The sequence below is a fragment of the Nerophis ophidion genome, linkage group LG25, assembly GCF_033978795.1.
Source record: "Nerophis ophidion isolate RoL-2023_Sa linkage group LG25, RoL_Noph_v1.0, whole genome shotgun sequence".
In the NCBI taxonomy this organism is placed as follows: domain Eukaryota; kingdom Metazoa; phylum Chordata; class Actinopteri; order Syngnathiformes; family Syngnathidae; genus Nerophis; species Nerophis ophidion.
This window is the reverse complement of record NC_084635.1, coordinates 24412118-24427180: the sequence shown is the minus strand read 5'-3', so window position 1 is coordinate 24427180 and position 15063 is coordinate 24412118. Positions and strand designations below refer to the sequence as shown.

At 41.1% G+C, this 15063-nt stretch overlaps 2 protein-coding genes across 5 annotated transcripts in view; one reads left to right on the top strand and one right to left on the bottom strand.

The window, feature by feature from the left end:
- The window catches only part of tubgcp4 (tubulin gamma complex component 4), a 36369-nt gene extending 32362 nt beyond the window's left edge, over positions 1-4007 (bottom strand). The window contains exon 1 of the mRNA XM_061887182.1: positions 3826-4007. Within this exon, the coding sequence (XP_061743166.1) occupies positions 3826-3903 (78 nt within the window). The 5' untranslated portion in view covers positions 3904-4007. The remainder of the gene's footprint in view (positions 1-3825) is intronic.
- Positions 4008-4153: 146 nt separating this feature from the next.
- cdkn2aip (CDKN2A interacting protein) lies at positions 4154-14140 on the top strand. 4 transcript variants are annotated; one of them, XM_061887184.1, is made up of 4 exons: positions 4154-4289; positions 4577-4826; positions 6653-6774; positions 11926-14140. In XM_061887184.1, exons 1-4 carry the CDS (start codon positions 4169-4171, stop codon positions 12513-12515), a joined length of 1083 nt encoding a protein of 360 aa, XP_061743168.1. In that variant the 5' UTR covers positions 4154-4168; the 3' UTR covers positions 12516-14140. The 4 variants fall into 4 exon arrangements, with proteins under 4 accessions (XP_061743168.1, XP_061743169.1, XP_061743170.1 ...); XM_061887185.1 differs by having other exon boundaries at positions 4231-4342; XM_061887186.1 differs by having other exon boundaries at positions 4240-4326.
- Positions 14141-15063: the final 923 nt, after the last annotated feature.

The window sequence follows — 15063 nt, the reverse complement described above, 5'->3', positions numbered from 1 at the left end:
CAAGATATACATTTAAACAGTGTTTAAATGTATATCTCCTTTTTTTTGAGTTTTTTTTTTTCTTCCCGCTTTGAGCATCGTATCATATTCTTTACAGTGTTTAAATGTATATCTTTTTTCAAAACATAAATGATGATACTTTGAGACAAATCCACACTCACTTTTGTAAAAGTGAGTGTGGATCAAAATGTGCGCAGAATTCATACAGTTGCACACAGGTGTCAAACTTAAGACCCGGGGGCCAAATCGCACCTGCCACATTATATTTTATAATAAAGCACTTAATATTTAAAAAAAAAATTTTTTTTTGTTTTTCCCATTTTTAGATATAGATATAGATATATATATATATATATATATATATATATATATATATATACTGTACTGAAAATGCAATAATTTAAACTTATTATATTATTGCAAGGGGCAAGGGGTTAGTGCGTCTGCCTCACAATACAAAGTTCCTGCAGTCCTGGGTTCAAATCCAGGCTTGGGATCTTTCTGTGTGGAGTTTGCATGTTCTCCCTGTAAATGCGTGGGTTCCCTCCGGGTACTCCGGCTTCCTCCCACTTCCAAAGACATGCACCTGGGGATAGGTTGATTGGCAACACTAAATTGGCCCTAGTGTGTGAATGTGAGTGTGAAAGTTGTCCGTCTATCTGTGTTGGCCCTGCGATGAGGTGGCGATTTGTCCAGGGTGTACCCTGCCTTCCGCCCGATTGTAGCTGAGATAGGCGCCAGCGCCCCCCACGACCCCGAAAGGGAATAAGCGGTAGAAAATGGATGGATATTATTGCAACAAATATTATTATACTTTCCAAAATATTTTTTGACAAAATAAAAGTAAACACTTAAATATCTGGTGACTTGTGATTTCAAAGCAAGTTATCCATCAAGCTGTACGCTGGGAAAATTATAATAGATTTTACAAAAACAATAACAGTGTTTTCACAGCATATTACCGTAAATTGTGAAAAACGACCAGTTTTTGAATTCTGTCAACTGAGCTGCCAGTTTAGTTTGTTTGTTTTTTAAGTAAAATGTATAGTTTTTGTTTTTATGGTGCATTACTATAAATGGAAAAATGTGTTGATTGGCAACACTAAATGTACCCTAGTGTGTGAATGTTGTCTGTCCATCTCTGTCGGCCCTGCAATGAGGTGGCGACTTGTCCAGGTTGTACCCTGCCTTCCACCCCAGTGCAGCTGGGATAGGCTCCAAACCCCCCGTGACACGGGGAGAGATAAGCGGTTAGTCATTATTGTGGTAAATGAAGGGCGAACTTTTTTTTTCTACTGTAGACTGACCATACGTCCTCTTTTGCGGGCGGGGTTTCTTAAATGCCTCGAAAATCTGGCATTTTGTGTCAAGGTTGCGTGTATTTTCAATGTATGTACAGGGTTAAGAGGGGGTAAAAACAAAACCAATTATGAAGGTGTGCATACGCAGCAACGTTCTTGCGGGAGGAGTAGAATCAGAGAGAGCGAATTAGTGGATTGCTTGACCATCAAGGCATACTTGGTCAACAGCCATATAGGTCACACTTAGGGTGGCCATATAAATAACTTTAAAACTGTTACAAATATGCGCCACACTGTGAACCCACACCAAACAAGAATGACAAACACGTTTCGGGAGAACATTCGCACTGTAACACAACATAAACACAACAGAACAAACACCCAGAACCCCTTGCAACACTGACTCTTCCGGGACGCAGCAATATACACCCCCCGCTAACCTCTACACCCGGTAATTTGAAATCGCATAAAGGGAAGAAGATTAAGAGCTATTCAGAAGGATTTAAGGTCCAAGCTTACATCACACTCAAATTTTTACTGCATGCCTTTGGTAAGTGCAGGAGTAAGAGGTTTTAAAATAATTAGCGCATGCTTACTTTCACCGCATGCCTTTGGTAAGCGCAGGAGTGAGAAGAGGTTTTAAATTAATTAGCGCCCCGGCAGCAATTCAAGGAAATATGGTAATATGCAATACGTATTCAAAATGTATTGCATGCATAAAGTTAAAGTACCAATGATTGTCACACAGAGGCTAGGTGTGGCGAAATTATTCTCTGCATTTGACCCATCACCCTTGATCACCCCCTGGGAGGTGAGAGGAGCAGTGGGCAGCAGCGGTGGCCGCGCCCGGGAATCATTCTTGGTGATTTAACCCCCAATTCCAACCCTTGATACTTTATTATTATTTATTAGGGTCATGAGCTGTGGGTCATGACCGAAAAGACAAGATCACGGGTAAAAGCGGCCGAAATGAGTTTCCTCCGCCGGGTGGCAGGGCTCTCCCTTAGAGATAGGGTGAGAAGCTCTGCCATCGGGGAGGAGCTCAAAGTAAAGCTGCTGCTCCTCCACATGGAGAGGAGCCAGATGAGGTGGTCCGGGAATCTTATCAGGATGCCACCCGAATGCCTGGGAACGCCTCGGGATCCCCCGGAAGGACCTGGACGAAGTGGCTGGGGGGAGCATACTTGCCAACCCTGCCGGATTTTCCGAGAGACTCCTGAAATTCAGTGCCTCTCCCGAAAACCTCCCGGGACAAATTTCCTCCCGAAATTCAGGCGGAGCTGGAGGCCACGCCCCCTCCAGCTCCATGCGGACCTGAGTGAGGACGGCCAGTTTTCACGTCCGCTTTCCCACAATATAAACAGCGTGTCTGCCCAATGACTTTATAACTGTAGAATGATCGAGGGCGAGTTCTTGGTTTCTTATGTGGGTTTATTGTTAGGCAGTTTCATTAACTTCCTCCCAGCGTGATAACAACACAAAACAACAGCAGTCACGTCTTTGTCTACCGTAAAGCATTTCGTCTGCCGTAAACAGCAATGTTGTGACACTCTTATACAGGACAATACTGCCATCTACTGTACATGCATATGGTTAGAAAAATAGTGACAGAAAATAGAACAAGGATGGACAATTCAATGAGTAAATGAGTGTTGTGTGTGTATACCAGTATGTGTAAATAAATGAACACTGAAATTCAATAATTTATTATATATATATATATATATATATATATAAAGGATAAATGGGTTGTACTTGTACAGCGCTTTTCTACCTTCAAGGTACTCAAAGCGCTTTGACATACTTCCAAATTTACCCATTCACACACTGATGGAGGGAGCTGCCATGCAAGGCGCTAACCAGCACCCATCAGGAGCGAGGGTGAAGTGTCTTGTTCAGGACACAACGAGGTTGGTACTAGGTGGGGATTGAGCCAGGGACCCTCAGGTTGCGCATGGCCACTCTCCCTCTGCGCCACGCCGTCCCTATATATATATATATATATATATATATATATATATATATATATATATATATATAGCTAGTCAAGTATTTCTTATACATACACCCATCCATCCATCCATCCATTTTCTACCGCTTATTCCCTTTCGGGGTCGCGGGGGGCGCTGGCGCCTATCTCAGCTACAATCGGGCGGAAGGCGGGGTACACCCTGGACAAGTCGCCACCTCATCGCACCCCACCTCCCGAAATCGGAGGTCTCAAGGTTGGCAAGTATGGGGGAGAGGGAAGTCTGGTCTTCCCTGCTTAGGCTGCTGCCCCCGCGACCCGACCTCGGATAAGCAGAAGAAGATGGATGTATGGATGGACTTTATTATTTACTATTCCATTAGTATAACTTTAATTCTTGTTTCGTGGACAGGCTGCCGTCATGCCTATTGCCACTTTACTCCTTAATACAGACCTTTAGGCGAAACAGATGCAAAAATATAGCTAATTCATGTACACACGTCAAAAGACGAACATTGAAACGCACTAACGACGAGCAGCCACATCGCACTTTACCTGCAAACCGGTTCTTTTGTTGTAGGTGAAAATGGTCCCTGGGAATCCACTCAAAGCCAACAGTAACTCGTGAATCATCTTAGTTCAGGTGATTTAATTCAGAAAAGATGAAGCAGATCTAGCATAACAAACCGCCACCTCGGTTGTCGCTGTTTAAGGACGTCACTGCCCCAAAGCATGGCGGGACTTGTAGGCAGGACACACCGAGCATCTGGGGAAATAATGTATATGGGTAGTTCTTTAAAATTCCTCGAATTTAAAACGGATTTATCAGGTTTCAAACCACTCATATTGGATGTTGTGTACAACTTTATCGTATGTGTGACGTATATTTATAAAAAAAATGTTATACGTTGTTGGGAATTGTAGTTCTTCGGTGAAAAACGGAACATCGTCTTATTGCGTCATTAGTCGGTCATGTCATGCAGTAACTGGTAGCAACACCTCGCAGCGGAGACAGCTTGGTAATTCGATAAAACAAGTTGAAATGAACGAAAAAACGTAATGCTTATTGAATGTATGTATAGTTAATTTTGTACCGGAGCCGCTAACTTTCTATTCTGTCATTATCTGTAAAAGACACAGCTCGTTATTGTGACGTAGCTACAAGCAAGCCCAATTAATTAGCCCTATATTTTGAAAGGCAAGGTAGTAGTAACAACCACAAAACTAACTTGGTGATTGTTTAAAGTAACCTGCTTTTCATGATTATGTTCGCGTATTTACATAGTTGTGCATTGTTTTATCGCAGGGATGGCAGAGTTGAGGAGAGAGAATGACGTAGTTTCCGAGTATCTGGGCCAGAACCCACAAGTCGTCCAGTGGATCAACACTTTCAGGGGCTATTGTGAGAGCAACAAACAATGGTGTGCTCGGAGAGAGTTCATCCTGAAGAACATGGAGGCGTACCCCTCAGTGGAAGTAGGAGTCTCCAACAGCAGTCTGGACAGGCTGCTGTCCCTGTCAATGGTCTGGGCAAACAACGTTTTCCTTGGCTGCAGGTAGAGAGCACTTTAAAGGCCTACTGAAATGAGATTTTCCTATTTAAACAGAGATAGCAGGTCCATTCTATGTGTCATACTTGATCATTTCGCGATATTGCCATACATATTTAGTAGAGAACATCAACGATAAAGTTCGCAACTTTTGGTCCCTAATAAAAAAGCCTTGCCTTTACCGGAAGTAGCAGACCATGTGCACGTGCCGTCACGGGTTGTAGGGCTCCTCACATTGTTTACAATCACAGCCAGCAGCAGCTAGAGCTATTCGGACTGAGAAAGCGACAATATCCCCATTAATTTGAGCGAGGATGAAAGATTTGTGGATGAAGAAAGTTAGTAAAGCACAAAAAAAAAAAAAGCAAAAGGGACGTCTCCAGGCGGTGGCAGTGGGACCGTTTCAGATGTAATTAGACACATTTACTTGGATAATTCTGGAAGATCCCTTATCTGCTTATTTTTTTAATAGTGTTTTAGTGAGATTGTAAAGCCATACCTGAAAGTCGGAGGGCTGCGGTGAACGCCAGTGTCTCTCAGAGAAGCCAATGCAGGAGCCAAGATCACAGCTGCCTTTTTGAGCTGCAAGAGGAAGTCGCATAATCCGCCGAGAGCTGACTTAATATCACAGTATTCCCATCCAACAACTTGCTGGTTGACGTAGAGAAACATGTTCGCTTGACTGCTCTGTGTTAAAGCTTCACAACAGACAAAGAAACACAGACTGTGTTTCGGTGCTAAAGGCAGCTGCAATCCACCGCTTTCCACCAACAGCATTATTCTTTTAGTCCCCATTATTAATTGAACAAATTGCAAAGGATTCAGCAGCACAGATTTCCAAATTACTGTGTAATTATGCGATGAAAAGAGACAACTTATAGCCGTGTGTGGTGCTGTGCTAATATGTCCCCTCCAACCAATAACGTCACAAACATGCGTCATCATTCCGCAACGTTTTCAACAAGAAACTCCACGGGAAATTTAAAATTGTAATTTAGTAAACTTAACCGACCATATTGGCATGTGTTGCAATGTTAATATTTCATCATTGATATATAAACTATCAGACTTCATGGTCAGTAGTAGTGAGTTTACTAGGATAATTCTGGAAAATTCCTTATCTGCCTATTGTGTTGCTAGTGTTTTAGTGAGATTAAATAGTACCCGAAAGTCGTAGGGGTGTGGCCACGGGTGTGTTGACCCTGTGTCTGAGGGAAGTCACGCAGCTGCAGCAGGACCGAAGCTCCGCTGATGTCTCCGGTAAGAGCCGACTTATTACCACAATTTTCTCACCAAAAACTGCCAGATGACATGTGGTCATCCATGTTCATTTGACCGCTCTGATCCATAGTAAAGCTTCACCTTCGGGAATTTTAAACAAGGAAACACCGTGTGTTTGTGTGGCTAAAGGCAAAAAGCTTGCCACCTCCATTTTTCTACTTTGACTTCTCCATTATTAATTGAACAAATTGCAAAAGATTCAGCAACACAGATGTCCAGAATACTGTGTAATTATGCGATTAAAGCAGACTACCTATATTTTGGATCGGGCTGGAAAATAATGTCCGCTACAACCCGAGACGTCAAACGCACGCGTCATCATACGCGTCATCATACCGCAACATTTTCAACACGACACTCCGCGGGAAATTTAAAATTGCAATTTAGTAAACTAAAAAGGCCGTATTGGCGTGTGTTGAAATGTTAATATTACATCATTGATATATAAACTATCAGACTGCGTGGTCGGTAGTAGTGGGTTTCAGTAGGCCTTTAAGATCAGCATGAGAAAAAAATAAGTCTAAGCATTTCTTACCACCCTCTTCCCGAAGCTATCCTCAAGCTGTCATGGACAAGATCAAAGAGATGGGTGAAGGAATAGTCGCTGGAGATCCTCCTGTTCATAAGAGTCGAAATGAAGCCATGGCCAAAGGAAAGTGGAGCGCTGCAACAGGTAAAACAAATTCGATCAAAAAAAGCACACTTTGTGTGCGATGTAGGCAAACTAGAAGTGCACTGGTTTGTGTACAAAGGTGACATGTTCTTTATTATTGTGACATAGGATGGGTTTATCCTTAAACGGTGTGGCGCAGTTGGTAGTAGGGCTTGGCGGTATGGCCTTTTTTGATATCTCGATATTTTTAGGCCATATCGCGATACACGATATATATCTCGATTTTTTGCCTTGGACTTGAATGAACACTTGATACATATAATCACAGCAGTATGATGATTCTATGTGTCTACATTAAAACATTCTTCTTCATACTGCATTAATATATGTTCATTTTAAACTTTCATGCAAAGAGGGAAATCACAACTAAGTCAATTGACCAAAAGTGTATTTATTAAACAGTTATTAAGCAGTGGCACAAATGTTCATGTCTTTTCCAAAACAGAAAGTGCAAGATTGTCGGAGACATTTTAAGTGTCAAATATATATGAGCTGCATAATAGGAAATCAAACAGTGCTCGTCCTTCGCCATGTGGTAGGTTACTACGGACGTTAATAAATTAATTTTTTTTTGATACGGTGTTGATATGGAAATGTTTGCCTCAGCATTTTGATGGTGTGGCACCGAACGGAGATGTTGATATGCAGTTTGAAGCACTCCATTCTACAATGAATTGATTAACGTGGACCCCGACTTAAACAAGTTGAAGAACGTATTTGGGTGTTACCATTTAGTGGTCAATTGTACGGAATATGTACTGAACTGTGCAATCTACTAATAAAAGTTTCAATCAATCAATCTAGCAGGTGACTTTTTAAAAGACGCTTCATATTAGCACAGTAATGCTACTTTTTATAGAAACGCTTGTGCCACATGCTTGACTTATTACGGTTGTCTGTTTGACATATTCCCACTTGAAGCCAAACCATCGCCAGATGATGGACCCCCTACTGTTTTTCCTGGGAATTAATTCTTCCTTCATTTGCACCTTCTTTCTCTCGTTTTACCACTTGCACGGCTCTGCTAGCATCCAAGCTAACGTTACCCATGCTGCTACCTCTCTGCTCGAGGAGGGCGTATACGTATGTGACGTGCGACGTGACAGTATGTGACGTATGTAAGAAGGTGCGCTTGCTTTTCTGTGAGAAAGAGAGACAGGAAAGAGCGAGGAGAGCCTGTAGTGTAATGCCAGCAGCTAAAAGCAACTGCGTAAGAACGTATACTCGAATATCACGATTAAGTCATTTTCTATATCGCCCAGAGACCAACCCGCGATATATCGAGTATATCGATATATCCCCCAGCCCTAGTTGGGAGAGTGGCTGTGCAGTTGGGAGAGTGGCTATGCCAGCAACCTGAGGGTTCATGGTTATCGAATCCCACCTTCTACCATCCTAGTCTTGTCTGTTATGTCCCTGAGCAAGACACTTCACCCTTGCTCCTGATGGGTCTTAGTTAGCGCCTTGCATGGCAGCTCCCGCCATCAGTGTGTGAATGGGTGAATGTGGAAATAGTGTCAAAGCACTTTGAGTTCCTTAAAAAGGTAGAAAGCGTTATACAAGTACAACCCATTTACCATGTAATGTGCTCCAGGGTCATAGTGCAGTCTAGTATTATTCTTAACCTCTTAAGGCCCAAGCTGTTTGTGTACATCCATCCATCCATCCATCCATTTTCTACCGCTTGTCCCGTTCGGGGTCGCGGGGGGTTGCTGGAGCCTATCTCAGCTGCATTCGGGCGGAAGGCTGCGTACATCCTGGACAAGTCGCCACTTCCTCGCAAGGCCAACGCAGATAGACAGACAACATTCACACTCACAATAAGAAATAATAATAAAGTACGCATGCAATACATTTTGAATACATTTTGCATATTATCTTAAAGTAAACTATATAATTTTGCAACGTTTTTAAATTCTTAAGTGGCTTAAAGATGACTTATGATGGTGTTAAATTACATAAAAAATTACTTACACCCTGGACAAGTCGTGTATTTTTAATTTCTCTTTGCTATTTGGGCTTATTGGACACTTATGAGAATAAAAACTAAAAATCATCTTTTTATATATGATGTACTTATTAGTCCATAAGTACACACACTTGTTTTCCCAAATTCTATTGTATGTTATACTCTTCTGACACCACCAGATAGCAGTATAAGTGTCCATATGTCGGCATAAGACCCCAAATCAGTAGTGTACACAATTTTGGAAATAAGAGCTAAAAGGTGCTGTCCACGCATGTGGCCACTAAGGCCTTTAGAGGTTAAAGGGGACATATGATGGTTTTAATCTACATTTAACATAATTCCTTGTCGCGGTGCAACGATTAGTGAATTAATTGATTTATATTTCTTAGATGCAACTACATCGATATCTGCAAGTTTGCCTTCCGGAAGATAGGTATCGATCCAAGATCGTTTTTAAACGAAAGCGATCAATGCTAGAAAAAGGAAAATATTGCATTTAAGGACAGCAGAGTTTATATGAAGTTTAGCACGTTTAAGGAAAAGGAGTTTCACAGTTTATCAATCAAAGTTTATTTATATAGCCCTTAATCAGAAGTGTCTCAAATGGCTGCAGAAGCCACAACGACATCCTCAGCTCAGATCCCACATCAGGGCAAGAAAAAACTCAACCCAATGGGATACAATGAGAATCCTTGGAGGGGACCGCAGATGTGGGGACTGTCTCACCGTTGTTCTTGTTAAAGCGAACACTGAGGAATTGTTTTTGATCGCCATGCTACAGTAATAGCCGTAAAAGCTAACTACGGCAAGAGAAAAGATAGCCTCTATGTCAGCACACAATGCGTTTAAGTTTTTAGTGTACAACACCGTGATATGACGCCAATTTGTACTAACTGAAAAACATGGAACAATCATATTACAGTATCTGTAAAGTATTAACCAACAGTTCATGTTTTGTTTGTATGCAGTTGAGCTAGCCAGACAGCGTATGTACTGTAAAACATGTACACGCATGGCATGTGTCATGACCTATATTAAAGGGGAACATTATCACAATTTCAAAAGGGTTAAAAACAATAAAAATCAGTTCCCAGTGGCTTGTTTTATTTTTCAAAGTTTTTTCAAAATTTTACACCTCCCGAAATATCCCTAAAAAAGCTTTAAAGTTCTTGATTTTCGCTATTTGCGATGCGACTGTCCATTTCCCTGTGACGTCATACAGTGCTGCCAATACAAACAACATGGCGGTTACCATAGCAAGATATAGCGACATTAGCTCGGATTCAGACTCGGATTTCAGCGGCTTAAGCGATTCAACAGATTACGCATGTATTGAAACAGATGGTCGGAGTATGGAGGCAGATAGCAAAAACGAAATTGAAAGAAATTGAAGCTATTGAGCGAATAGCTATTGACGCTATTCGGTCATAGCATGGGTGTACCTAATGAAGTGGCCCATAGGATGGCTGCCTTATTGCATTGCCTGTATAATGTGCGGACCAAACGATCAGGACTTTCGCATCTTGTGACACTGGAGCAACTTAAATCCGTCGATTGGTAAGTGTTTGTTTCGCATTAAATGTGGGTATCTAGTTTCAAATGTACATGCAGCTAGCGTAAATAGCATGTTAGCATCGATTAGCATAGCATGTTAGCATCGATTAGCTGGCAGTCATGCCGTGACCAAATATGTTATTAGCACATAAGTCAACACCATCAACAAAACTCACCTTTGTGATTTCGTTGACTTAATCGATGCAAATGCATCTGCAAGTTATCCATACATCTCTGTGCCATGTCTGCTTTAGCACCGCCGGTAAAATGTGCAAACACTCTGGCAAATTCAATGGGGGTCTGGCGGCAGATTTCTTGCCAGTGGTGCAACTTGAATCCCTCCCTGTTAGTGTTGTTACACCCTCCGACAACACACCGACGAGGCATGATGTCTCCAAGGTTCCAAAAAATAGTCGAAAAAACGGAAAATAACAGAGCTGAGACCTGTTGTTTGTAATGTGAAAATGAAAATGGCGGGTGTGTTACCTCGGTGACGTCACGTTCTAACGTCATCGCTAAAAGACCGATAAACAGAAAGGCGTTTAATTTGCCAAAATTCACCCATTTAGAGTTCGGAAATCGGGTTAAAAAAATACATGGTCTTTTTTCTGCCACATCAAAGTATATATTGACGCTTGCATAGGTTTGGTGATAATGTTCCCCTTTAAAGTGACTCACTTGATGGACCGTTGTTTGTCTGGTCGTGATTGACAACAATGTGATTGACTGATAGAAAAATAACAAATGAAAATTCGGGGTCTGCACGATTGCATTATACTTGTCATGATCCACGTCTTGGATCATGGCATATTCTGGTTTTGGTTCTGTTTATCACATTCTGTCTAGTATTTGTCTTCCTCAGTTCTTTGTGGCACTTCTTGGTTTTGTTTCCGTTGTCATAGTTACCCATTTAGTGTCACCTGTATCTGCTTTGACCACGCGCACCTGCCCTTGATTATTTATCTCCCTATATATGCCCGCCTCTGTTTGACATTCAGTCTTGGACTCTTGCTTGCTACACGCAAAAGCTGACGCCGCTCTTCCAACATTGTGGTAAATTTATGTTTGTATACTTGTTAGCTTATATGCTATTTTGTTTGTTTATGTCCCTAGCTTCCACGCTAGCGCCCTTTGTTCTTTCTAGCTCCCAAGCTAGTTTTGTTGGTTTTGTGTTAGTGCCTTTGTGCAAGTGTTTCTGTTCTTAGTTTGTTTTATTATATAAATAAATTCTTATCCCTACCCTCACGCTGTGTTCCATCTTCCGCTGCACCCACAAGAGAACAACTCGTCACCACAATGCCACCGAGACGTCACAATATTAGGCTGCGTTATATCGAACTCTGAGTGTAGATCGCAACTCTCATACAATCAGACTTCATCCGTTAATGCTCTTAGACTTAGGTTGATCAGATCCAGATCTAATATACACAATGACCTTGAAAAGTGAGGACATCCATAGACATTTCTCTGTATGTCTTTTGTAGCCTGTCTTAAATGAGCAATGTATGTTTTTCTATTCTCTATCCCTGCATAACTTCAGTATAAATTCTGAGTCATCTTGTTTACGCACCCACATCTCTTTTCTCATTAATGTTATTTCTCTGTCCTTTCTGTTGTATTCTGTGAAGGAGCTACTGATGGCAGCTGTGCAAAAAGAGCCAGATACGGTCCTAATGAGCCAGACAGTCAACCTGCTGGGAAAACATCCACACGACCCATGAGTCAGAAATGCGGGCCTTCACCACAGGCTCCGGCCGAGCACCAGCCTTTCTTCAATCGCCTCTACAAAGCTGTGGCCTGGAAGTTGGTCTCTGCCGGAGGGTTCGGTCCTAACTTGGACCATTTTGAAATACTCCGAAGCTGCGTGGAGTCATGTAAGCAGACGCTTACCTGCGTCTTTGTGCCGCTGAAGGACATTACTGGCCTCCCTGCAGGCCGCACACAAAAGGAAGGCCACGTGTGTGAAATCCGCTGTCGAACCGTCTACATGGGCACAGGCTATGGGCGCGACGAGACCGCCGCCTGTTCCATGGCTTCCAAAGAGGCTCTGAAAGTGTTTCAAGGGAGAAAAGTAACGGTCAAGATTGCAAGACGGCGTTACAAAGGGAAGGATGTGGAGGATTTATTGTTGTTGGACGAACAGCCTCGGAATCAGGGCTTCCCCCCTGCACTCACCTACCCTTTCCAGGAGGATCACACTGGGGATGGTTACTCATAGACTGGATGAAAAGTGATGTTGGACCTGCTTGTTCGCCTCTACGGACTGGAGCACTGAAGAAAGATCACACCCTTGAGCATCTTTCAAATATACTGAAATGTCAGAATGCAATTATAATTGTGGGGGAAAAGTCAAACAATATGTTTGGTTATTAACTCACAACAGGTGCAGCATTCCCCACAACGCTTAATTTACATGATGACCTTTAAGTATGGTGTACTTTGTTCATTCCTAAAGGATCCTCTAATATCTAGTTTTGAGTTTAGATGTCATCAAGTTGCAAAGGAAACCAAGACTGCTTGGTTTGACCAATACATTACATTCTTATAAGAGGTTGTGCTGCGACTGAAATACATTGACCAAGACTTTTGAAGTTTTGAAACCAAGGGATTCCACAAAGAAGTATCGTTGGCGCAACTCCCCAGCAATTGATATTTAGGTGTATCCCAGGTATTTTCTTTATTTAATCAATATTTGATTTATATATTTAAAAAGGTTAGGTCAGTTAAATATTCAACATTTCTAGCTTATGTTAAGTGTGTTATTCTGGCAAGAGTCCCAAATGTGTGCCTTTCCATAGGACATAAATAATAATCACTCCCCAGGTATGATACCTTAGGAAAAAAAAGACTAATCAGGATAGTTGCACGAAGTAAATTTTACTCTGCACTAACGTTTCAATTGTTATTGGAGGAGAATGTTTATCTTAACCTTCAACCTTTGTTCCGATTAGATATACATTATGTACAGGCACCACCTAGTGATGGACCCTCATACAAACTGTTGCCCCCCTACTATCAATAGAATACTGCAAGGAGTTAATTGATAAGTTGACCATTAGACCAGCCATCGGTCGATTTGATTAAATTCCATGGCAAAAGTTTACCAATTTCTAGTTTTCTGGACTGAGTTGAGTTTCCATTTGAGCTATTTAAACAAGATTGTTGTTGAAGGTGAACATTGTCATATTAAAAACATACATTGGTCCTTTGGTTCCAAAGCAAGATAAAAAGAACCAGTTTTCCCCGTTAGAAATAATGTAAAACAAAAATACACAAAGCATTACATAGTCAATCGCATTATATTGGGCCAAATTATATCGAACTTAGTGTAGATCGGTAATTGTAGTGTTACATCTGGAAAATAATGCAAAATACATATAAATTAGGAATTAAATAGATAAATAAGCATGATTTTTACCTTGACTGACGACATGTTGGCAGGGGCAGGAGAGATCCACACAGATGCCACCTTCATACTTTGCAACAAGTACTTGCTAGAATTCGATAGTGTTTCTAACCTCCCTTATTAAAGTGCTGGCACTTGCAACTTTCTTTGGCCCCATGGTGGCTTATTTTGCAGTCTTACTCAAACACTTGAGAGGGACTGAGTCACCAAGCGTGGGATTCTTAGTTCAGACACTCGATTCCATGGAATCAGATTTGTTTCCCAAGTGCAATGTTCGGCTGTACGATAACCCAGGCTGTAAAAAAAAAAAAACGGCAAATTTCTGGTGAATATTTTTGTCGAAAATTGAGATTCCACTGTATTCTCGATGTTCTTTGTTACTGTAAATTTACTGCAGTGGTTTGTATGTTTTCTTTTTGAATAAACAAAAAATATGCTCTTGTTGTTCTTTTTTAGAAAAATCAATGCTGCCTTTTGCACTCATCTCTGTCATTAAGTCAATTTAATATTTGCCCAAGCCAGTGGGGAGTTTCGCCATATGACTTTCTAATGAATCATTACGGTGGGGATAGATGGACACATCCCTCTGAAAGCAGCTCGTTACTACACTACCGATCAGAATCAGCTTTATTGGCCGCATATGTTTAACACACAAGAAATTAGAATAGTGGACTGTGCTCTCTTTGTTCAGTGTTTTCATGTGTGTAGGTTTTGGTGATGGTTTAGTTCGGTGATTCTCAAAACTGGGCCCCATCTAGTGGTTTGCCAAAGAATCCCATAGATATTTAAAACAGTGTAACTGTTCAAACTTTGTAATGTTGCAGTAACCAATATATACTTGTTAAATAAAGCCTGCTTTGTTTTTAATACATAGTTAGGCATATTACGCTACTGTATCGGTATTTTAATGCTAGTTATTATGGTGGTACTTGGAGAGCCAAACGTTTTCTGAGGTGGTACTTGGTGGAAAAAAGTTTTAGAACCTCCGGTTTAGTTGATTTTGAAAATACTGTGTAATGTGATTTTGGAAGTTTGAAGTTACATAATTTACACAATTTACCTTGTCAGAGAAGAAGTAGAAAAAAAGCAAAAGTTTATTTAATGCTACGTCTTCTCCATGGCTCAGCAATTACTGATGTTTTGTGTTAACTTGCACCAGGTTACCGTTTCTTTAATTGTAAAATAAAAAAGACTAAAGAATAGTAAAGTTAAGAGCTTTTACATATTCTGTATACCAATAAAAACATACAATTGACAGAAATAATGTGCACGGATAAAAAGGTACAGAAGGTAAACTAATGCTATAGTTGAAAAATAAAAAGTACAGACAATCCATCAATTTTCTACCGCTTATTCCCTT